Source organism: Lissotriton helveticus, chromosome 2_2 (assembly GCF_964261635.1).
Source record: "Lissotriton helveticus chromosome 2_2, aLisHel1.1, whole genome shotgun sequence".
Classification (NCBI taxonomy): domain Eukaryota; kingdom Metazoa; phylum Chordata; class Amphibia; order Caudata; family Salamandridae; genus Lissotriton; species Lissotriton helveticus.
The window spans coordinates 110098446-110124776 of record NC_136060.1 but is presented as its reverse complement, the minus strand read 5'-3'; the positions used below and the strand labels follow the sequence as shown (position 1 = coordinate 110124776).

Below are 26331 nucleotides of genomic sequence, written 5' to 3'. Positions count from 1 at the left end.
AACTCTCCACCATGTGCCATGTTAAAGCAGATCATTCTCTGTGCACCTCAGTGTCATCCCTTTCCTCGAGAAGGGTGGCATCAGTGCTTTGTAGAGGATTTCCTTTGGCAGACATTTGCATGGTACCTGTGTGGAAGAGTCACTGCATGTGTACACAGCACTACATTCTGAATGGTAAAACGATTAGGGAATCTGCAGCTGCTTAGGCAGCCCTAAATCTCTTTCAATACCTTGAGTCTCTTCCTGCCTTTCACTTTGTGATGCTGTCTGCTTTATTTGATCACAGGAGAACATCATGATATTGCATGTCCAGTATTATTTACTATTCCTGCTTACTCATTTGAATCTATGAAAGATTTAGTGCTGCACAACACACACATTACTTACCTGCAACTACAGTTCTCCACCATTGGTTCCTGTGATATGTTCAGCTGCTACACACTCTCTGCTCCCTTTCTGAGTCTCACACAGTTTCTTCTGTTTTTTACTGTTGCTTTAAGAACTCTATGCGTGGTTTTCTCAGGAGAATTGAGTTCAGAGGTCTCTCACCTCATTTCCTGGAGTTAGGGTTTTTAACAAGGATATGATTGTGCTACGTAAGTGAGGCTAGTCTTAGAGTTGTGGTCAAGTTTTCTCCTATTGCAATACATAGTTACTATCGGACTCCAAGCTCTATGACAGGAAATGAGGAATGAATCAAGCATATGAATCTAGTAAAGGATGCAAAGCTGGAGAAGTAGTAGATAAGCAGCTTGTTTCTTATGAGTTATCTCTGTCTCTTACTCAAAACTAATTATACATGTATTACATTTACAGTTGCTATCGGCAAAATGCAATTTCTCATGTGCCGTGTGTCTTCTTTAGATCTCCAAGTTAAACTGATTTTAAAACGTAAATTTAGTAACAAAGGAGAAGATGTTATTTGAGCATTAACAAACCTAAAGCAAAAGAATAGAGATAGATGAACTGACTTACTATTTAGGGAAGTTTTAATTGTTTCTACCATTGTGTAACTACTCAACACGCCCTTAGATAATCTGAGATTTTAGCCATTCTGTGAACGAGCATTATGCTAATTGAGTCTCATTTGTAAAACAATTCTCAAAACGTTAAAAAGCATGGCTTTTCTAGACTTGCTAAAGCAAACCCTAGTAATCTGTGTAATCTACGTCTGTATTTGGTTTTCATTACACATTGTGTATTTTCATTTTACTGCGAAATAATATTTGATTTATGTTTGCTATTCAATTCCCAAATCTATAATTCCTGTATTTTATCCCTGACTAGTTTACTCAGACCCTCCTTCAGTTCTATAACAGATCCTTCTATCTTTCCGTCCCAGCAGTGAGTACTTTAAATCTGCTAAACGCTTCATTAACCAGTTGGTTGTGTGGTGAATCTAACTCCTATTTTTGTGTTGGTTTCTAGCAAAGTCCCTTTGAAGAACGATTTATATAAATTTCTGTAAAATTAAGATTACAATAGCATATTTTTGCATCTGAATGTGGCATGTTGGAACGGAATATTAAGCACGCTAAATCTCCTCTTTCAAATATTAAAGGTTTTTGTTCAATATAGTCATGTCAGTGGTTCATTCTGTCACTTCTAAGCCATCGGGTAAATGAGAGTAGGAAGGAAGAATACAATTTCTACACATTGTCAAACTGTATATTCGGTTTCATCTGCGGATGGTGGCTGGAACTGAAAGGATGCTGGACTTTGCTGTTGATTGGCCATTTGACGATGACACCTGCAATGGGGAATTTGCTAATATGCCAATATAAGAGAATGGACTGCACAGTCGTTTGCCTGCCACCAGAAGAGTGCATCAGTATGCATCAATGAGAAGTTGTGTGACCCTGACATGGATCTCTTGAGCACCCCTAGGGGACATCTTAATAGGCGGACTAAATAGCTTTCCAGAAAAGTAATATTAATGGTGGTGAAGGAGAGCTATGAAAAGGAAAAGCATTCCTTTTTTTATTTCTAAAACCAAAACAGAATATTTTAGCCTCACTATCTCTCACGACAACCATGTATGGGTTGAAGTACATGTACCATATGAAATAAATTCACTTTAATTGCCTACTTTATAACACTTTGCAATTAGTCAATGTGGGCCCATGTACAAGAACTGTCAGACATCATTCTTCGACTCTGTTATTATTCCATGGTCTATAATTAGGTTGTGAGTGAATAAAGGCAATTACGCTTCTAGCCTCACTTTTACGTCTCTCATATAATATAACCCTGTTCCTCTTCTAATTACCATATGAAGGGCTGAAAGGTGAGTTTTTTTCAATGTTAATGTAGAGGCTTAATGTTTCTGGTTTTTTTTTGTTTACTAACGTTCCACTAATATGCAGTTTGGATAATAATTATTTTGCCTGTACTAGAGAGCATGGCTAGAGTAACTTAACATGATTTGTGTAACCATTTATTTTACAAAGAGTTAAATACATTTTACTTGTACAAATACGTACCATAATTCAACTGATCATTGTTATTAGACAGACATTTTTTACTATATATTTACAAAATGCTTAGCTTACCTATTTTGATTTGCTTTTAGATTTGTACCGTGATATCTTTTATGGCACTTCCATTTTAGGCCTGGCTGTTATTGCTTGTCAAATGGGTATTACATTGGGAAGGGTTGCAGCAAAATTGCACAGGGTTTTAATGGGTATTAATAAATAGAACCTATCCTGCAATTGTATTTTGATCTATCACTCTGTATCTCATTTGCTGTAGAAATGACCCCTTATTGCTGCACATACACATTTAATTGCAGTCCTAGTACTTCTGTATCATGCAGCATTCCAGAATGGGCTTTTCTAGTGCCCCATCGTTGTCTCAACAGTGGCTGTTCCTCCAAAGCCCCTGCCTTATCCTCTCTGTCCTCTTCTCCACCTCGTGGGCCCCTGTTTCTTCGTCTCCCCGCCATAGCCTCATTTGACTTTCCAACAACTCTGTTCAACTTAAAAGGGATGATATGGCTTTTATTACTCCAACAACCACTGGTTGTTGGAGATGAAACACTACTCAAGCAGCAATCACAGTCCCTGTCAGGGTGAGGCACAAGCCAATCCCCAAATTGACCAATGCTCGACCCAGTAGCTTGGCACAGAGCAATCAGGCTTAACGTAGAGGCAATGTGTTAAGTATTAAGGCAAAATTTCAAGCAATAATAAAGTGAAAAAACAACATAAGAAAAATCCCATGTAGATTTAGAAACCTAGAGCAAAATTAAATAACAAAAACAAGGCCACAACAACAAATCCAATCAGTAGAACTGGAGTTATGCAGTTTTAAAGCTTTAAGTGAAAATAGCGCAGAAAAACCTGAAGCGGCGCTTGCAGCTATCTGGTCTTGCGAGACTGGGAGAAAGTTACAAGTTTAGGCCGACCGCGATGGTGCATGGGTAAGACACAGGGACCAGGTTAGTCCAGCTGAAGAGTTACCTTCTCAATCTTTCAGAGTCCTGTTCGCGTCGCAGGCGGTTGTCGATGTATTACAAAGAGCAAGCCTAGCATTGCGGACAGTCTTCCCTCTAGGGTGAAGATCCTGTTGTCGCGGGAGGGCCAGGGCTTTGCAGTGGCACTCCGGGTGAGCAGTCAAGAGTTGGGTTCACTTCATGTTGGTGGGGAGTGCAAATAAAAAGGTTTCGGCGCCAATGGGCCTTTTCGCGGTCAAGAAGAGCCCAAAAACTTCACTTCAGCCTCTCTGAGGCAAAATGTCCAGGACCCGAGAGGCTAATCAAGATGCCAGCATACTAGCCCTTGGAGCCACTCTGGCAATCCTCAGTTCAGATGCAGGTCCAGTCCCTCTGACTCAGCAGGAGGGCAGCAGGGCTGCAATCCAGCAAAGCAGCAGTCCAGCAAGACAGTAGTTCACCAGGGCAGGAGTCCAGCAGAGTTGCAGTTCTTTCAACAGCACAGCAGTCCTTCTTGGCAAAGTCTCTACAGGTCCCACAGTGTACTGAAGAGTTGGGGTCCGAGTTCCAATATTTATACCTAGGTCTTCCTTTGAAGTGGGAGAAGCTTTTAGAGGTTTCCCTTTGAAGTGGACAGGTTTCCTACCACCCCTGCCCTAGCTCCAGACTAACTACAGGGAGTAGGCAGTCCTTTGTATGGAGGCACGGTACAGCCTATTCAAGTGTAAGTAGGACTGTGCCCAACTCTGCCCTCCTGTCCTGCCAGTGGTGGCCCACTCAAGTAGTCCTAGCCGTCTATTGTGTGTGGCTGTCTAAGAAGTATACACAAAAAGCAACTGTCAGCTACACTAAGTCATGTGACCTAGAGACGGGCCGCAGGGTCTAAATGACTAAGGCACAAAATGCCAACTTTCTAAAAGTAGTACGACAAGGAACCTAAACAGATGAAGGGTCAATATGGTTATTTATTTAACCATTACTTCATCATTTCATTGTTTCATTTTTTCATTTTATAACAAACATAAAAGCGGTTGGGGTTGAGTGAACGCTAAATATCCCTCAGCGCTGCTTGTATTCATAAGTTGTCAATTCCTCAATGGAAGGAAAAGTGCTGACTCGTTTCAAATCACAATGACACTTGTGGGACTCTCTTCAGGGCTTTGACTTGGTGTAATCTGGTTAGCCGCGTTAAGGGATATTTAGCGTTGACTCGACCCCAACCGCTGTTATGTTTGTTCCCAATAGCTAGCATCCCTTTAAGGACATTATGAACTATATACAATGGGATTGCTTTATGTTTGATGTTCTTGAAACAACCGACTGTTGTATTGTTTCGTCGCATCATTTTGAAATTATTGTATACATTTTTTGTAAAGCAATGTGTATAGTGTGCTGTTTTTCATGTTGACAATTTGTCTTGCATTTGTCTGAAACAAATAGTATTTTTCCCATTTCAGACTTATATGAAATGAAAAAAATGACACAACGAAATGATGAAGTAATGGTTAAATAAATAACTAGGACCAATGAAATCACATAATGGCCCTTTGCCTGTTTAAGAAGATAGTAGCACAGAAAATGGTATCTAGGTTACTTGTCATACTGCTTTAACTAGGCCCTATCTAGCTACTAATATTTGGGCCTACCCCCTTTATAGAACTTACTAAAATTGGCATTTTCAAAATTCTAATTAAACTTCACCGTGAGAAAGGATTTATAATTACTATTCCAAAGATAAGCTGGTTACCTGTTTCTATTTTGAAAGTATCACTTATTAAATGTAGTAAGGTAACTTCAGTGTTATCCTACGGCAGAGGCAGGCCTTGCCGTAGCAAAAAAACAATTGAAGTGTTGATCACTACCAGGACATTTTACATTTGAACATACATGTCCAACTTTTTAAATGCACTGCACCCTGCCCTCTGGCTGTCTAGGGAAAACCCTAGGGTGACTTCTATGAATTAGAAAGGAAGGTTTGGGCTTGGCAAAAGGTTTATATTGGCAGATCGAATTGGCAGTTTAAAACTGCACACACAGGCTTCTATGGCAGGTCTGAGACTTGTTTGAAAAGCCTACTTAATATAATCAGTACTGCCGGTCCACTAGTAGCATTTAATTTACAGGCCCTGGATACATGTAGGACCACTTTACTAGGGACGTATAAGTAAATAAAATATGCCTATTGGGTATAAGCCAGTTTAACCATGTTTTGAGGAGAGAGCACAAGCACTTTAGCACTGTGCAGAATCCTAAAAGCTAACACAAATGGTTTCAGAAAATAGGATGGTGAAGGCAAAACGTTTGGGGGTAACCCTGCAGTAAGGGCCTAATCCAAAACCAACTACATGTTGATCAATCCCAGATAGTGATCTCCTTCCCCTCTCTTTCACCTTAACACCATACTCTATCTCCAACTGCCTCGGTGCAATCAGAAACTGAATGGCATTTCCATCCCCTATACCCTATTAATATGTTATATTTTCCCTTCCAACCCATCTCCTTTGAATCCACTGATCCGCTTTCCACCTTGAACGAATTAAGGTAGTTTGTAAAGCAAGCATTTACTCCAAGGAGTGTCCTGGCAGTAGAGAATGCAAAGTTCAAACAATACTTAGCCACAGGTTTAACACAGAGGGAAGAGCCATGGCTTGAGCTTCTTCCAGAATGACAGTTCGGACCTGAGAAAGTGCCAGTTTACTAAGACGTGTGTTCCCTTATGTGAACTACTACAGCAGATATCAGCTCCTCGACATTAGAAATACATGCCCCTTCCTCTAACTGAGCGATACCAAAGGGGATGATGGACGGAGCGCTTGAGCAAATCAAACACTCACCCCCAGTCAACTGATCTGGGTTTAATCCATCATCATTCTTTAGCTCACTCCACCACCCCAGTTCAGACATGGCCATATGTAAATCATTCTGACCCTGTGCCTTTTGGGAAAAGTCCAGCCCGAACTGCCAAGCCATGTCTTCCCTGGACCAGAAACAAGCATCCTAGGACCGGTTTCTGGCTAATCAGCCGTCATCAACCAGGCTGCCAACTTAGGGCGAACAAAGCGAAACCAAAGGGGATGATGGACGGAGCGCTTGAGCAAATCAAACACTCACCCCCAGTCAACTGATCTGGGTTTAATCCATCATCATTCTTTAGCTCACTCCACCACCCCAGTTCAGACATGGCCATATGCAAATCAATCTGACCCTGTGCCTCATGGGAACAGTCCAGCCCGAACTGCCAAGCCATGTATTCCACGTCTGAGCATACCCGTCCCACTCGGGGTGACAAATGCAAAAACAACAGTTGATGGACCGATTGCAGAACAATGTCAGTAAAGAGATCTGGGCCTAAATCCATCGCTTTAAATCCTCACCATGCTATTGAGCCGGTCCCTGGATGCTTGTTTCTAGTCCAGGGAGGACCTGGCTTGGCAGTTTGAGCTGGACTGTTCCCATGGGGCACAGGGTCAAGACTGATTTGCATACGGCTGGGTTCAAACTGGAATGGCATGGTGAGCAACAAAACGATGGATTCATGCCCAGATCTCTGTACTGGGGTGAATGTATGACATTGTTCTGCTTTCGGTCCATCAACTGTTGTTTTTGCCTTCCTCTAACTGTACACAACTAAAGTAGATTAGATCTTTGCAACAGTCTAGTTATAGGCCTTCCAAAATGCTTATTCTCGCCCCTCGATAACGTTATTAACTTTGGCACCCATATGCTTTTCTCTCTTTCTCATCACTAAGCCACCATCATCCAAACTCCAGCAGCATTCAGGCATAGCACCGTTCATATTTCCTGTCTTACTTTCCAATTCAATCCATAGATTATCCATTTCCACCATGTTGAAACTGTTACCCCATTCACCAACCTGACAACTGCATGTCTACCTTAACCTCCTAAAGCCCGAATACAAGTTCAGTTAAAAAAACAAAGATTAAAATGAATAGCAGAGAAAATGAAAGGATAGAAAAAACCTCAAATCACTGACCTGTGAAAAAAGAGAAGAGGATACTTTGAAAGCTGGAATTGTCCGGAGAAGCTTGAAAACCTATGCCCATCCGTTCTCTCGCTGGTGAGTTACTCTCTAAAAGTCCTAAGTGGATAAAGTTATCACCATTACAACCACACTTCTTAACTTGAGCTCCCTTGTTATGCCTCAGGTTAAATTTTTACAATAAGAAAACAATGTGCTGCCTCAATGTCATGACGCTTAGGATTCCTTTTACACGAGGCTCTTTGCAGGTTTGCGCATTAGTTTAATAGTTATAACAGAAGTAATTTTGCAGATCTTAAAAAGCATTTGGTTTCGTCGCAATCCATTTAGCCTTCATGTAATTTTTTATTTTAATATTTCTGCCATTATTTTATTTTAAAATTGTTTTTTTTAAGTGACAATGATATTCTTACGTATAATAGATTAGAAACTCATTAATCGTTTGACTGGGGTTTATGGGTTGAGGAGTCAAATGTGTAAATTTGTTCTAGAAGTTTACACCTCTATAATGTTTTCTATTTTTAGTGCAGAGACTGCGACCCAAGCCTTTTGCATTAATTTGCCTTAAAACATGCGTGTTTTTCCCCAAACTGAACCTTTGTATTTTTTTTTTATTCAGGGTTGTGACCAGAACTCTACTCTTGTTCAACACTCTGTGGAGTTGACACTACCCAGCCACCATCCTTTTCACAGAGACTTACTTCATTATGCCAAGTTAATGGAGTGGCTAAAGAACACAGATTATACAAAATATGATGGGTTGATGAAGGTGTGTGTTTCCGGTTTTGATTGCAACTTTTTACAGGAATGGGAATTCTTCCTTGATTTTAATGTAATTATGTTGAAACTTAAAAGCCAATCAACATGGAAATACTTGCCTGTCGAAGAGTTGTCTTAATTATTAATTCTAGCTATTACCCCAAAGTATTTTGCAAATCTGGTTGGCTCTACTGGGTTTTTGTGTGGGTGTGTATGTATGTATGTGTATATATATATATATATATAGTTTTGCAGGTGAGAAAATTATTTATTCATTCCATCCGCTTTCAGCATAACGTTTCAGCCTGCCCAGAGGCCGTGTTCACACAACGCTAGTTAGGGAACAGGTGAAATTCAAAGTGCTAGTGCTCAACAAACAAGTTGCATGATTGGCTACAACACTAAGTCCGCCCAATAGACATAACAAATTGTTATACTGCATTTTCTTAAAGGAGCCAAACCATTGCATGTAGAGGGCGAAAGAAACCTCCTAACAGACAACATAGTGTTAAAGAAATGTATGAATATACATTAATTGCTTTAAAAAATGCCTGCATAAAATACAAAGCAAAATCCTTTTCAGCAAATAGAACACTAAAGAAAGGAGGACCATGACTATGTCTTTAGTCAGGAATATTGAACGCTTCATGTTATTAACATATGACATTGTAAATCATCCTCATTTGATATAACCCCAGTGGGTAAATTCATGATAGTTATGCTACATTTAAGAATAGAAAATGAAATACGGGCATCTCAGTTTTTTAACCCACCGCAACATGGTGTAAAAATACTGTGCTAATAGTGCGCTCTGTATAAAAGAATCAATTCATTCATAAAGAACAATTAAAACCAATTTTAACGTTAAAAGAACCACTGTACTGTGCTGGAGGTGGACAGGCCAGAACCACCGAACTTTCCATAGAATAAAGTTGTTAATACAGTAAACCGGAAAGTAAGAAATGGAGCCAATCAGAGCAGGATGGTTAATATATACAGGAAACATTAAGGAAACTATAAGGAGGTATAAAAGTCCTCACTGGCATTCAGGCCGGATGGATTTTTGCTGCCTAGTCCTATGATATACCTTGTCTCAAGGGCCCGTAGAATAGCCTCGCGATTACCACCCCTCCTCAGTGGTGGAACTGCATCTATGACAAAGTAAGTCAACAATTGACTCTGATTATCATGGACTTCTTTAAAGTGACGCGCAACTGGGTAGGCTGCATCACCGGTGTTTATGGCCCTTATATGCTGGAGTATCCGTTTGTGAACCTGCAACTTGGTACTTCCCACATATTGCAGGCCACAGTGACACTCCAGCACATAAACGGCGAACTCTGTTTTACATGTCAACTGTTTATAGATAACACGGGGTATTTCAGAGAAAGGTGTAGTAAATTGAGTCTTACTCACCCCGTGCTTGCAGGCTTTACAGACAGCACATTTTCTGAAGCCTTTGCTGGCTTTAAGCCATGAGGGGTTGGTTAACACCTCCGGACTAGATTTCACCAAGGCGTCACTTAAAGCACGTGCTTTCCTGAATGAAATGTCAGGCTTGGCTGGCATAAATTTGCCAATCACTGGATCACGTGATATTAGATTCCAGTTTTTTGTGACAATTTTCCGGAGAGCTTGATGTTGCCGGCTGTATGTTAGTACTAATCTGACAGGAGTATTAGGATCGATAGGTTCTGCTAATTGAGATTTTTTTAATGCAGCAGGACATCTTTCCTAGCAATAGAGTTTACCTTACAAATAGCAGCATCTATTGAATTCATGGTGTAACCCCTTGCCAAGAACCGCACCTTGCTCTCTTCCTGTGCTGTCCTGCACTGGCCGTCTGTGCTGCAAATGCGTCTGATTCGCAGCATTTCCCCATAGGGAATTCTGCGAATGAGATGCGCCGGATGATGACTCTTGGCATGCAAAACGGTATTGCCTGCTGTAGGCTTCCTGTGCAATGTAGTTTCCAATCTGTTATTCTTGACCAATACCTCCACATCTAGGAAATAAATTCTTTCCTGACTGATAGTGGAAGTAAAATGAAGATGAAAGGAATTCTGGTTCAAACGGTCAATGAAATCAATAGCCTGTGCCTGGGTACCTCGCCATATTAAAAAGATGTCATCAATATAGCGGTACCAATGTACCACATGTTCAACAACCACATCATTGAATGCACCATGGAGGACCTGCTCCTCCCAGTAGCTCATGTGCAAACAGGCATAACTGGGAGAGAAGCAGGCCCCCATGGCTACACCCCTGACTTGTTAGAAATGAAGATTGCTAAACGAAAAAAAGTTGTTATGGAGGCAAAAAGAGATCATACAGATTAACATCTTGTTATGTTCAAGTAGATGTAACGGTCTATTACCCAGATAGAGCTCAACAGCTCTCAACCCATCCAGATGAGAAATACTCGTGTAGAGAGCTGAGACATCCAACGAGATTAACAAACAATTGTGGTCCCAATGTACATTCTCTAGCTGTCTTAGAAAATCCCCAGAATCCTGTAAATATGATGGTAATATTGTAACAAAATCCTGGAGGAAAAAATCAATGTACTTAGAAAAAATTTCCAACAACCCATTGCGGGTCGAGATAATTGGCCTGCCCGGAGGAGTTGTATGATTCTTATGGACCTTTGGGATTAAGTAAAAAACTGGCATGACCGGGTGGTCTTTCTTAAGAAACTTAAATTCATCTAAACTGATAAGGCCTGCACTTCTCCAACCTGTCAGAAGTGTATAAAATTCAGCTTGAACTTTTCTGACAGTCAAAATGTCACATCTTTTGTAACAAAGAGTATCATTGAGTTGGAGGTAGGCCTCTTGCAGATACAGAGAACGTGGCCACAAAACCACATTTCCGCCTTTGTCGGCCTGACGTACGATGACAGTATTATCAGCTTGTAGTTTCTTGACCAGCCTGTTGTAGTTGTGGTTCTGCATCCCATATTGTTTCTTTTCCTTCAACGTTGTCATATGAAGTTTCTTAATTCCTGTTGTTGTTAAATCATGGAAGATGTCGATGTTGTCATGCATCATAAGAGGGGTAAAGGTTGATTTGACTTTAAAATCCGTAAGACCACCAGTGTCAGGTACCTGGTATTGCTCTGGCGTTCCTGACAACGGAGCCTCATTTCGTAATGAAATCAAGTCCTGAAGTAACCCAGAATCTTTAGCAACCAGTCCTGGTAATGTAGATGTTCCCACTGCCGATGATGTTTTAGGCTGGTATTTGTTGCTCGAAAAGTATTTTTTCAGCTTCAGTTTACGAGTATATTTGAACACGTCAATTCTCGTACTTGCATAACTAAAGTTACTCGCTAGGCTGTATGTTAACCCCAGCGACAGAATATTTGAATCTTGATTGTTGAGGGCAATAGGAGTCAAATTGATGGCAGATGGATTGTCTGGGGTTGAAATGATATTGCTGTATGTAATATCTACTTGTGCTGGTTCCACCTTTTCTTGGGGTAAAACTTATTTTTTGGTTTTTCTGAGCCGGCCTGCTTTTCTTCGTTGTTGCTGCCTTTTGTTGTTTCTTTGCTTGCGGTTGGGTTGGGTTTGCGCGGCCGCAGGGTTGCTCGTCTGTCTTGCCGCAGGCAGTCGACCTCCTGCGCTAGCGAAAATCTTGTAAACCCCAACTGTGGATCGAATCTTGCTGTTTCTGAATCAGATCCACTTTTAGGCACTGAGCTAACATCAGAGGCAGAGGATGTTAAACCAGAGTCTGGCACACTGCTACCTACTACCAAGGATGAAGTTGAATTAGCAGGGCCCTTCGCAGCTTTTATGGCATCAAATTTCTTCGCGAAAGTAAAATTCGCCCCTGCTGATAATCAACCTTGTCGCGCTGAAACTTGAAAGCTTTGCGCTTTTTGATAATGTCCTCTTCTTTTTTCAGTCTGCCCATCATTTCACCCCTGAGTTTGGTGGAAATTGCTTCAGCTCCTTTTTCCATTGTGGTAATTTCAACCTCCATTAGGTCTACCTGCTGTTGTAGTAGCACCCGATCACTCTCTGCATATTTTACCAGAATGGTAACCAATTTACGTGAAGACTCCAAATTGCATTCAGCCCAATCATTGAGCATATATATATATATATATATATATATATATATATATATATATATATATATATATATATATATATATATATATATATATATATATATATATATATATATATATATATATATATTAAAATAAATGTATTCATTAACCCCTCATGGTTGCTGGAGCGATTCCCCTGCAGTGCTGGGCCATAATAAAAACGGGTGTGGTCATGACGAGCTCAGCTCGTCATGAGCACCTGAGAGATATATGCCATGACGAGCTGAGCTCGTCATGAGCACCGAAGGGGTTAAAATGTTATGATGAAACAGAATACACAAAAACATCGCAGTATGAAAGGTACAGGTTGTCGACATAATGCAGCAGATTATACAAGTCAGTAATCTGTATTGAAACAGAGTTGGTAGAGGAGAAAATAACAACAAAAAGAAAATCTCATAAGCGGATACAGGGGTAAAGTGGTGTCGACGTAGTGGAGGAGACCGTGCAGAAGATAGAAGCTTACATTGGAATAATGAGTTATCATTCAGCTGGAATCGTTCGACTCTAGGGAGAGTAGGTTATCCCTCAGGGGATGGCAAACATCTTTAGGCCTTGAGGTGTGCGGTTAGAATTGTGCATAGGCCTCACTAATTTTGTCACAGTGTGACATACTTTTGAGCCAGGCCTCCTTCGTGGGGATTCGCCTGTGCCCCAATGGAGCACCAGTTCATGTTTTGCAAGGAGGAGTACAACAGAGACAAATCTGCTGATAGGTTTGGGGATGTCGTTGAGTATACCCCAGAAGTGACACCATGGGATCAGGTGTGATTGTGATGTCAGTCATAGTGGAGAGGATTGATAAGATAGAGGACCAGTAACGACCTTTGTGCGAGATGCACACAGTCGGCACCTGCTGCATGGCTCCTGGGCACTAGGTGGAATTTGGGGGGATGGTTGTGTGTGTGTGTGTGTTTGTGTCAAATCACACAATGCCTGAGAGGGTAATGTAAGCCCTATGAAGTAACTCGAAATGGAGGTGTTTGTGCATGTGGGTTCGAGGCATGTGGGCTGCTAAATTCATATCTTAGCATTAGATCGCCGCCTAGTGTTGGGTCCGGATGATCGCACATTGTTGTCCTGGAAGAGTCTTCGAAGTATCCTGAGATAGGTGGCTCCTCCCCTGGACTACAGTGCGCATGGGCATCGGCTCCATCCCCAGATTGTTTTTTTCCGCCATTGGGTTCGGATGCGGTCTCGACGTCTCTCTGTCGGAACCGAGAAAAACTAACTTTAAACGGCCAAAAGGCCTTGTATTCTTTGCGTCGGTATTGTTTGCGTGCGGTCTCGAGTTCTTCCGTCTCTTGGAGTCGGAATCAGCGGAGTGCTTACACTCTTCGGACATCGGGGCCTTCTCATCGCGACACGACTGCAACTTTACAGCATGGAGCGGAGTCCGTTTCAGCTCTGTCCGCTCTGTGGGTCCAAATACCCACATATAGACCTGCACCCGGTCTGTAACAAATGCCTTTCGCCAGACCATGACGACGGCAACTGCAGGGCCTGCGCAAGGTTCAGGTCCAAGAAAACACTCAAGATTCGGCACGCGGTGCGCCTTGAAGCCAGACAAGCGGCCCCAGATCCAGAAAACATCTTCGGCGACCAAGAAGACGAGGACCAGAGCCATCATCTTCAAATCTCCCCGCCCGAGACGGAGGTCGAGGCAGATCCGGAACACGACGACGGAGTCGGGGGTCAAGGCCTTGAATACGTCGAAGAGGTAGGGGACGTCGAAGAAGTTTATGGGGCCGCGGAAGATAGCTCAGGGGACGAGCTATGCCCCGAAGGTTACGAAGATCGGGTTCGGGTCACGGGATCACCTGTCGGCCTTACCCTAGACCCCGTACCGCAAGCCACGGCCCCGCCTTCCGGCCCGGCCACGGACAAACTTGCTGGGCAGGCCTTATCGAAACCGAAACCTACGGTATCGACTACACCTAAAATGGCCGACCCAAAATCGAAACCGAAACTTATGGATTCGAGCACACCTAAAATGGCGGCCGTACCAACGAAAACGACCAAACACGCTGCTTCATCGACTCCGTCGACCTCCGGTCCACAGAAGTCGAAGAAATCTGTCGATTCCACAGTGTCAAAATCGGCGACAGAGGAGGGATCCTCTAAAAGGGTGGTCGGCACGGGTCAACCGCTGCGGCGCCGTCAAAGCCCGCAACAGCCAGCGAAACGGCTCCGGTTCCGACTGGGACTCCGTTAGTCGGACGCGTGGTGGAGACGGAGCCGACAAAGTCACACGGATCGAAGGCTGGTACATCTGCGCATCGGTCCAAGGACTCTGGGTCGGCGGCTGCGGCATCATCGTCAAAAACTCAGAAGGGGCAACAGGACGTCGGATCCGAGGGCAAGGCCAAGACCTCCTCGTCGACGCCAAAGGCCACTGTAAGTGACGCGTCCCTCATCGCCTCTTCACTACAGAGAATCAGGGAGAAGGCCTCTGCTGCGTCGGCTCCGATGCCATCGCCACAGAAGCCGACGGACACTCCGGTGAAGCCTGCGGGTAAACTTCTCTTCCTTCTGCCGCCAAAGGAGGCGCCGAAGGCCTTTTCAACAAAATCGACGCCAAAGAAGTCGGATTCTTCGACGGCAGGGGCATTTTCAAGTCGGGTACTCGACTCAGAAGAGGATTCTGAGCGTTTTATCGACGCAGACACGGGCAAATTGACCCTTTACAAGAGGAGAATCACTTCACAGCCAGTGGACTCCTATGTCATCCCCCTAAAAAAGAAAAGGCTTCCTCAGGACGCTTCAGGCCTCATGGAACCTATCCAGCCTCCTCCAAGAAGGAGCCCAACTCCTTCACCAGAACACTCTGAGGGTGAGGGATATGGTGAAGATGACCAATACACTTTCCCCATCAATGAACCAGATGCACAGCCGGATTCATATGATGACACTGGTGACCAAGGCACCCAGGATGTGGGGCAAGACCCACAGCCTGACCCACAGCCTTTCAGTGCACGTGCATCCCCAACAGAAGATTCTGCAGGTTTTCATGCACTCATTGAGAGGGCAGCTGCTAATCATGATGTGGACATGCATGCTGACCCAGTAGAAGAAGACTTTCTATTTGACACTTTTTCAGTCTCTGAAAGGACAGTAAAGACACTGCCTATGCTCAAAGGGGTCCTCAAACATGCGGCGGACATCTTTAAAGAACCTACCAGGGCGAGAGTGGTCAATCCACGTATCGAAAAAAAGTACAGACCAGCACCTGCAGACCCTGCATACATTCGGGGACAGTTGCCGCTTGACTCCCTGGTGGTCGCAAATGCCCGCAAAAGGGCCAACTCCCAAACAACGGGTGAAGCTCCTCCCCCGGATAAGGAGTCCAAAGTGCTAGAGGCAGGAGGCAAAAGAGTAGCTGCACAGGCTGCCAATTTTTGGCGTATTGCAAATACACAGGCACTCTTGGCACGTTACGATAGGGCGCATTACGACACCCTAGAGCAAGTTTTACAACACCTGCCTCCGCAGTTTCAAGAGGGCACCAAACTGCTTATAGAGGAGGGAAAACTGATCTCCAACGCAGCCATAAAGTGTGCACTTGATGCCGCGGACACAGCCGCTAGGGCCATTAACACTAGCGTCATGTTGAGACGACAGGCGTGGCTCCGCATATCGGGGTTTAAACCTGACATTCAAACAACCATACTTAATCAGCCAGTCAATCCTGATAGACTGTTTGGTCCAGATGTTGACACCACCCTAGAAAAAATAAAGAAAGACACCGAAACTGCTAAGTCTATGGGGGCCCTACAATCACAACAGTTTCGTGGCAACAGTTTTCGTCGCTCAGGTGCGCGGGGAGTCACCAGAGGACAGATGGGTCAACAATCACAATTCTCTAGAGGTGGAGCACAATCCTCGTACCCCAAACAGAACAAGGGGGGTTACCGAGGAAACAGCACCAGAGGACGTGGCAGAGGAAACAACAACTCCCGCTCCTCTACCCCAAGCAAACAGTGACTCTCTGTCACTGCCCCCCGACCACTTAACACCTGTCGGGGGGAGACTACAGCAGTTCCTGCCCGTCTGGAGAAACATCACCACAGACAGGTGGGTGCGACAACTTGTCCAGCACGGTTATTGTCTAGAGTTAAAATCCACTCCACCCAACATTCCACCAAGGCAAAGGCCTATGTCCGCAGAGCACTTGCACTTATTGCAGCAGGAAGTGGTGGTGATGCTGCAAAAAGGAGCAATCGAGCTCGTGCCAGTGGGGGAGGAAGGCACGGGGGTATATTCCCTGTACTTCCTTATTCCAAAGAAGGACGGATCTCTCAGACCCATTCTGGATCTGCGTCCCCTCAACCTGTATATACTGTCAGAACATTTCCATATGCTTACACTACAACAGATTCTTCCCTTGTTAAACCAAGGGGACTTCTTAGCAACCTTAGACCTCAAGGATGCTTATTTCCACATTCCACTACACCCGTCCCACAGGAAATACCTCAGGTTCACTATCCAAGGCAGGCATTATCAGTTCAAGGTCCTACCCTTCGGTGTCACCACAGCCCCAAGAGTGTTTACCAAGTGTCTGGCGACAGTAGCGGCGCACCTCAGGAGGCAGAACATCCATGTCTACCCCTACCTGGACGACTGGCTCGTTCAAGCCAAGTCGGAACAACAGTGCGCCGCGAACATGTCAACTACCATTCACCTCCTTCACGATCTAGGTTTCTCGTTGAACTACCCAAAGTCGCATCTTCAGCCGGCACATGTCCGGCAGTTTCTGGGTGCGACGATCAATACCCTGACGGCCATGGCTCACCCAAACCAAGTCAGGATAGACAGCATGCAGTCTCTAATCCAGAAGTTCAGACCACAACACTCACTTCCAGCGAGAGTGTTCATGCAGTTGATAGGCATGATGGCCTCCTGCATCTTCATAGTCCCTCACGCACGGTTACATATGCGCCCGCTCCAGGAGTGCTTAGCAAATCAGTGGACACAGGCTCAGGGACAATTAACAGACCTAGTGTTGGTTACCAGTCGGGCATACGACTCTCTGCATTGGTGGACTCCACACAACCTTTGCAAGGGCCGACTGTTCCAGGAGCCAGTGCCACAGATTATCCTGACAACGGACGCATCTCTCCAGGGATGGGGAGCTCAACTGCTCACTTACACCGTGCAGGGACTATGGACGACGCAGCAACAGAAGATGCACATCAACTATCTGGAACTGATGGCAATCTTCATGGCGCTCAAGTCCTTCATTGTACATCTGTGCAACAAGGTAGTGTTAGTCCGGACGGACAACATGACCGCGATGTACTACATTCAAAAACAGGGGGGCACCCACTCGCCACAGCTGTCTCATCTGGCTCAGGGCATGTGGCGGTGGGCCATTCAGAGGAACATCTTCCTCATGACAGAACACCTCCTGGGCAAGGACAATCAGATGGCGGATCTGCTCAGCAGATACAGCCATCAAATGCATGAGTGGGAGTTACATCCGTCAGTACTCCTCCCGTACTTCCAGCAGTGGGGTCATCCGGAGATAGACCTGTTTGCAACAAAAGAAAACGCAAAATGCCAACACTTTGCCGCCAGGTTCCCTCACCCACAGTCGCAGGGGAATGCGATATGGATGAACTGGTCAGGCAAATTTGCGTACGCTTTTCCGCCAGCCCCTCTGATACCGCTGGTGGCAAGAAAGCTAAGGCAGCACGCGATGACTCTCATCCTGGTTGCTCCAACGTGGGCGCGCCAAGCATGGTACACCACGTTCCTCGAACTCTCAGTGGTGCCGCATCAAAGACTGCGCCTCACGCCCAGACTCTTGACGCAGAACCATGGAGAAATTCAGCATCCAGATCCGCAGCAGCTCAACCTGGCGATCTGGCTCCTGAAGTCCTAGAGTTTGGATACCTTAACCTACCTCCAGAATGCATGAACATCATCAAGGAGGCAAGGAAGCCAACTACCAGAGCATGCTATGCTGCAAAATGGAAGCGTTTTGTCATTTACTGTACAGCCAATGACATCAACCCGCTAGATGCATCTATCCCTAACATCATTTGCTATCTGCTACATCTTTACAAGTGCAATCTAGCGTTCACTTCTATTCGGATACATCTATCCGCCATCGCAGCTTATCTTCAGAATAGGCAGCATCTCTCTGTTTTCAGGGTGCCTGCTATTAAAGCTTTCCTTGAAGGCCTGAAACTAGTCATTCCCCCAAGAACACCGCCAGCTCCGGTGTGGAACCTCAATGTGGTCCTCACCAGACTGATGGGACCACCATTTGAGCCACTGCACTCGTGTGAACTCCAGTTCCTAACGTGGAAAGTAGCTTTCCTAATTGCTATTACGTCACTGAGGCGTGTTAGTGAGCTACAAGCGCTCACAATCCAAGAGCCATTCATTCAGATTCATCCAAATAGGGTAGTGCTACGTACTAACCCCAAATTCCTTCCGAAGGTGGTGTCACAGTTTCATCTCAACCAAACTATTGACTTGCCGGCATTCTTCCAAAACCCACAAACGGTAGCGGAAAGAATGCTCCATACGTTAGACGTACGGAGGGCGTTAATGTACTACATAGACAGAACACAACACTTTAGGAAAACAAAACAACTTTTTGTTGCCTTCTCACCACAACACAAAGGCAACCCTATTTCCAAAGCAGGAATAGCCAGGTGGATTGTTAAGTGCATCCAAATCTGTTATCAAAAGGCCAAGCGCACGTTAACGATACCCTCAAGGGCGCACTCCACACGCAAATTGGGGGCATCCATGGCTTTCCTAGGGAACATTCCTTTAGAGGACATTTGCAGAGCAGCCACGTGGGTTACACCACATACCTTTACAAAACACTACTGTGTTGATGTGCATTCCAAGCAGCAGGCTGCTGTAGGACAGGCTGTTCTCAAGACACTTTTTCAGGTTTCTGCAGCTGGCACGGGCAACCGCCGCTAATGGAGGGACTGCTATGTATTCTATGCTAAGATATGAATTTAGCAGCCCACATGCCTCGAACTGAATATGCTACTTACCAGTATGCATCTGTTCTTGGCATGTAGGGCTGCTAACATTCATATCGCCCACCCTCCTCCCCGGTGCCTGTCGCAGCTGCAGATATACTATTGTATTCAATCATTAGCATGGACATCCTTTACACTTTTCACTCCATCTTCTGCCACAATGGCGAAAAACAATCTGGGGATGGAGCCGATGCCCATGCGCACTGTAGTCCAGGGGAGGAGCCACCTATCTCAGGATACTTCGAAGACTCTTCCAGGACAACAATGTGCGATCATCCGGACCCAACACTAGGCGGCGATCTAATGCTAAGATATGAATGTTAGCAGCCCTACATGCCAAGAACAGATGCATACTGGTAAGTAGCATATTCATTAACACACAGGCTTCTTTTTAGAGCCGCAACAATACCTAATTTTGTCGGTCAATGGGTGACCTAAATCATTACTCCAGACCTCCCTGACACATTTGGTGGAGTCAGGCTTCATGAAAAGGCATGTGTGATTCAGCCTGGAGATAAGCCTATTCCCATCACAGTTAGAGATAATGAGAGTCAGTGGAGGAAAGTCGTCTGGGGCAAGAGGATATGTGGGAATGCATGAAGCAGAATATTATGGAGTCTTCGTAGAATGAAATGGTCCATATATGAGGTGCCATGGAAGCGGGTGTCGGCGTATGTAAGAACATGACTCTCATGGAACACAGCCCGATAGTATGCAGGCCATGAAGTTGTAGGGTGCGTTTAGCACGTTTCTCACTTGTGAGGCGAAGCCAAGGTTTACCAGCCAATAATAGGGCTGAAGAATATAAGAGACCATCAACCAAACGATGGTGGAGTTTCCTCTATGCTCAGCAAGTGGTGGATATAGTTACGGAAAGTGGTATATCACCATGTTGGTCCTGGTGGTACCAACGGTATGTATATTGGCATTGGGCAGCAAGATAGTAGAGATGGAAATCTGGAACTCCGAGTCCACTGCTTTTGTAAGGGAGCATTTAAGTGTCTCATATGCTGGGTTTGCAGTCAACCCAAATAAGCAGAAGCAGGACGCTGTGATTGTCCAGTCGGGGCTGCCTTTGTACCGGTTGGATCATCAACTGCCTTTGTTCCAGGCGAAGCCGTTGGTAACTGCCTTTGTCCCAGGCGGTGCTGTAGGCAGCTGTCTGTGTCGAAGGCGGGGCCGTAGGCAGCTGCCTGTGGCCCAGGCCGGGCCGTAGGCAGCTGCCTGTGGCCCAGGCGGGGCTGTAGGCAGCTGCCTGTGGCCCAGGCGGGGCCGTAGGCAGCAGCCTGTTGCCAGGCGGGGGCGTAGGCAGCAGTCTGTTGCCCAGGAGGGGCTGTAGGCAGCTGCTGTTGCCCAGGAGGGGCTGTAGGCAGCTGCTGTTGCCCAGGAGGGGCTGTAGGCAGCTGCTGTTGCCCTGGCGGGGCCGTAGGGTCGCAGCTATGTGTGGCCCAGTCTGGTATGTTGGCTTGGGCAAGGCCTGCATCATACTGAGTCCAAGGAAGCTGCAGCTGGGGTCGACCCTACACCGAGCCACTGCACCTTAAAACTAAGCTGGGCAGCCCTTCACTTTGATTTGTGACCCACGCCTGGACATACAGGTGGATTAGGACTATTTTTGATCAACAAACCCCCCTCCCCGCTTACGGAAGTGCAGAGGGAGCGTCTGATCAGGTCAAAAGGAGGGAGATAAAGCTTCCATTGCAAAACAAGGAACTAATACTTAATAAAGAAACCAGGACCTGAGTGCACATTTGGCTTGTGAGGGTGGGAACTTAAGCGTTATAATGTAGTATTTAAAAATGCTGTTTGATTAAAAGTACTAACGTTTACTTAGAAGACAAGCACTTGGCTGGACATTGTAGATATTTTGTCTGTTGGAGCTGAGCTCAGGCACTCATTACATCTGTGAAACCCTGTGACTGCCTTCCCTCGCTACCGTGAGAGTGGTAGTGCGGTAAAGGTTGTATTTGGATCAGTCTACAGAGCCGTAGTAGGGCAGACCCAAAGACAGCAGCAGTGTTTTGCAAACTATGACTTTGGCCTAGTTCTTCACGGTATGCTTTTTCACCCACAGTTGACACAAGTGAACTTAGTTCAGTGCACCAGGGTTGAATGTGAAAGACAGGTCATTGTAGCCCCGCACAACCCTACCCCATACATTGTTGAAGTACAGTTATTGCTTTTGGGTTACTAACAATCCCTATAAAGGGATCATGGGTATGCTGGTAATTGAAACAAACCATTTTCATTATTCACAATACCATAAACACACTGCACTAAGAAGAATAGATAGTTTTAAATAAAAGCATTTATTATGACAGAAATAACGTGATTCTTAGCGCATCTAAAATGACTACACGGGATATTATAAAATCTGCAAGAAGGCACGCTGTGAGCAACTAGAATAAAATTAACATTTCTAAAGTTGTGAAAATGTCATCCAAAATGTAACACCCTAAAACCTACTAATGTGTGCTACACAGAGAGACCATGTAAAGGAGAGCAGCTTGCAGTCTAGTGTTTCTTAGGAAACGGGGAGTTGGTGGATAGATTCATAGAGGAGAAAATTCAGAGGCAAACTCCGAAGCAACCCCTTAAAGGTGGGGAGGGCAGTTGAGGATTGGTATGCTTGTATTGCAGCAGACTGGACCAGTGATAATGATCAGTATTTTTACTTAAATTTTGCTGTTGACTACTGTATAACATAGATGTCTTATGGTTATGCTTATATATTGCATATCAAAAACTTTAATAAAGAAATTCTTTATAAAAAAATAATTATTTGGGTAGAAGCGACGATCTGCATACCTTGTTGACAGGAAGAGCCATCACTGTCAGTGGAGGCGTGTAGGCAATGTTCCCTGGGAAGGTGAAACACTCGCTTAAGTAGCAATCTTTCTCCGTGACTCTGCTTTATCAGCACTGGGCAAAATGTGGCATCTACGAAGTGCGATAATCTAGGCAAAGGGCATCTCCTGGCAAGCGGTCCAATGGCAGTACTTATATACTAAATCTTATCAGAGTTAGACATTTCTGACATAAGTTTCGGAATGTCTGAGATAGACTATGTGCATCAAGGTGTGTGTATCAGACGAATCTTTATGAACATATTGGGTGAGAGAACATCATTTCAGACTACACTATTTTGGCTATAGGTCTGTCCTTGTTCTTATTTGACCTAAATATGGTGAAATTAGACACATGCCCAAGACCGATGTCGCATTAGTTGTTATATATAATAATAACCTGACACTGTCATAGTTCTTAGAAAGTTAAGGCCAGAAGACATCCGCGTCAAATGGTAGACATGCCAATGATTCTGCATAAATGGTGACCTCCATTGTGTTGAATGGTGATGTGACCTCTTTAAAATGAAGTTGGAAGAGTCGGCTCGGCCCGTCAGTGTCACCTGTCTACGTTGACTTGAGCAAAGTCTGCATCATACTGTGGGTCCAAGGAAGCTGCAGATTGACCCCTTCACCAAGGCCACTGCTCCTCAAAACTAAGTTCTCGTTTGAGATGGGGCCCATGCCTGCACTGCCGGTGGACTTGGACTATCTTTGCCCAATGTGCCTTCCAGTTACGGAAGTGCGGAGGGGGCTATCTAATTCGCTTAAAAGGAGGGGGACAAGGCTATTGCCTAACCATTGCAGAGCAAGCAGTTGAGACGTAATAAAGAAACCAGCAACTAAGTGCACATTTGACTTGCAGGGGAAAACTAAAGAGTGCACCTTAGCCTGAGTCATGCTTTTACCTGATCACGATAGGGAAGACCAACCAGAAAGGGGTAACCTGGTTGGGATTAGCAGGGGGACTTAGTGAGTGTAGCACTACAAGGGAAAATCATACTCCACAAGTCCCTGCTTGATATGGTACATTGGATTGTGTAGTATTTAATACTGCTGTTTGATTATATATATATTTTTCTTAGAAGACAAGCACTGGGCTGGACATTGTAGATATTGTAATGATTTTGGCTCAGAACTCACTCACTAGTTAACATGCTTAATAATATGCAAGTCAATGAATAACAACGTCAAAACATGTTCAAATTACGTGATGCACAGACTCTCTGAAGTTCACACAATATTTACAAGTTTAAAATCCAGACATAAGCAAATGGCACTAAAATAACTGTACATCATACTAAAACTACAAGACATCACACATTTATTAGACCATATACTAAATAACTCCAACAAAAAAACACATCATGTTTCGGTCTTTAAACAACATTTTCCTGGGCATTACTTTGTGCGACAAGATATATAAACATGAGGCCTATGGTTATCATGAAAATGAACTCCATTAGTTACACACTAAACTAAATTCTATTCTTCACCGGACCTTGTGAAGTCTTTAAGTTTGTCAAGTAAAAGTTTTTTTAATGTACCTGGTTCTGCGTTACTTTTAAATGTGGTTATGATCCAATTATGATCTTGCTCAAATTGTCGAAGTTCAAAATGTAATGTGTACTTACTCCCCAAGTGGCTGTGTACAAGGCCATAATTCCTATGTTTTTTGTATCCTACTGACCTCCTGTAGCACAAGAAAGAACCCAAATTAAAATGTTAAAATTCAATTAAACGGATATTGCTAAGCGGAACAATTTGTTAAAATAGTCAAAGAAGTTCTATCTTCAATAAGACTTTCTTCTGTGGCGAAGCTCTCACTGCGGAAACCATCAATATCATTGGGACACTTCCATAAAATCCAAAACTTTTTTGTACTTGTTTGTAAGTTTGAGCGAGATCATAATTAGATAATAACCACATATCAAAGACGCGGAAACAGGTACATTCTGAAACTTTTACTTGACAAACTTAATCACTTATGGTCAGGTTAAGAATATTGATTTGATGAAACATACCCACATCTAGGTTAACATTCCATGTCCCCCCTAGGCTTCAGCCAGTAACTGGCGATAAATTGTGCTTTAGAATAATGACATGACATGTGTGATGTGTTGATGGAGTTTCTCCTGTGTGGAGAGCTAAGATGGCTGGTCCTCTAGGCTTGTGCGCCACTGTGTGTAGAATATAAAAACAATAATCCACTATAGTGACAATTCTGAAATTCCACCTCTTTAATTAATTGATTAATTGTGGGTTTCTAAAGCGCTAGAATCGACTCCCGAAGGAGTATCTCTGCGCTGTAGACCGCTGGGGAACCCGTCCTGGCTTTCCCTGTGAGATGGTCCCTACTGGGTATCTCCAAGGTGAAACCAGGCATCCCCGGCATATGTGGGGGGCCATTGTGGAGATGAGGCAAGCTAAGTGGAGTGGTGTGGCTCACTGGTTAGAGGCGGCAGACCTGGAAGCAGAGGTTGGCCCGGGACCACGGTTCGATTCCCGACGCGGCAGGGTCTTGGGCCAAGGTCTGCGGACTCGATAATTCTCGCCTCGGTGCCTACTTTAACCAGGGGTCCCACTCAGCAACTCTGGGCAATAGCTTGCTTAATCTCCACTAACGGCCCCATCAGCGCCGGGGATGCTTGTCTTCACCTTGGAGATGCCCAGGAGGGACCATCTCACAGGGAAAGCCAGGATGTGTTCCCCAGCGGTATACAGCGCCGGGACGCCCCTTTGCTGGGGCAGCTGTGCGCTTTACAAGTATACGACATTTAACATTTAATGCCCAGAGTTGCCGAGTGTGATCCCTGGTTAGAGTAGGCACCGAGGCGAGAATTATCGAGTCCGCTGACCCTGGTCCTCGACCCTGCCGCGTCGGGAATAGAACCCTGGTCCCGGGCCGTCTCTGCTTCCGGGTCTGCCGCCTCTAACCAGTGATCCACACCACTCCTCTTCTCTGTAAACCGTTTGTAGATATTGTGTCTGTTGGAGCTGAGCTCTACCTGAGAGTGGGGTGTGGAAAGGATTGTATTTAGATCAGTGTGCAGAGCCATAGTAAGGCATGCCCAAAGACAGCAGTGACAAACTTCCTGAACCCCAACAGTTGAGGGCTAGTAGCCTGCCTAACCCACCTCATCCCCCTTGTGATGGGGGCTTTACTAGCTACATGCCAGAGTTGTGTTGACCTGTATATTATCTCATGGAATATTATAGCAGTCTGAATGTGTGCCGCTTTGAAGCCAGTGTCTCTGACATATCCATAATCTTGGCCTGAAAACATTTGACCATGTCTCCACAGTGAAGAAACAGTTACACTAACTCTCTGTTAAGTAGAGTGTGTACTTGAAAGTCCTGTGCATGCTGTGCAGGGTTTGATATGGTCTTGCCTCATATGTAGATTTGCATTACATTCTACATCAAAAGCTCTTGTGTACAACTCTGACTCTGCAAGTTCTGCTGAATCAACGTTCCCACTCCAGAGTGCACTCCCTCCGTTACTTGGGTGTTTTTGTGGTACAGTAAAATTCTTGCACACTTGAGTGTCAATGAGGGCCACTTTGCTCTTAAGAGAGTCCCATGGACACAGTTGTTTTGCTTATTCAGTTTTTTTGTGTCTGGATTTCGCTCTTGTCTGTTTGTCATTTGGGTTTCCTATTGCCAAAAAGCCCTTGAGTGAACATGGGCATTATAAAAAATAAGTGATGATGAACATGATTAAAGCATGCAGCCTGTATCATATATTTTAGCTTAAACAAAGAGTGATGGATGGAATGTTTGAATTAATCTCAGCCACTGGATTTACTCGGGCCACATTCTAGTCCATTTGTTTTTGCCCACTATGCCACTCTAGATAAGGATCAGCCTCTCCTAAATCCAACTTGCTCAAAAGGGAACAGTCCAGCCCGAAGTGCCAGGCCAAATATTCTCTAGATGGGAACACAGAAAAGTATTGGAAAAGTCTTTGGAAGCCACAAGATAGGTGACTCCTCCTTTGGACAATAGTGCGCATGGGCATCGACTCCATCATCAGATTGTTTTTTTCCGCCATCGGGGTCGGATGTGTTTATCACGCTCCAGTTAGGTACCGTTACCGATCCAACTTTCAATGTGCAATCCTTCACCCTTTTCTCCGGTATTGTTTCGATCGCGTT

At 44.6% G+C, this 26331-nt stretch overlaps 1 protein-coding gene across 7 annotated transcripts in view; it reads left to right on the top strand.

The window, feature by feature from the left end:
* Nucleotides 1–26331, top strand: part of EXOC1 (exocyst complex component 1) — a 409496-nt gene that overhangs the window by 210453 nt on the left and 172712 nt on the right. For 4 of the 7 annotated variants that reach the window (XM_078678171.1, XM_078678169.1, XM_078678170.1 and 1 more), the window contains one exon: nucleotides 8056–8205. In XM_078678171.1, the coding sequence (XP_078534297.1) occupies nucleotides 8056–8205 (150 nt within the window). Of the gene's footprint in view, nucleotides 1–1287; nucleotides 1345–8055; nucleotides 8206–26331 lie in introns of all 7 variants that reach the window. The other 3 variants (XM_078678166.1, XM_078678165.1, XM_078678172.1) reach the window with 1 other exon arrangement.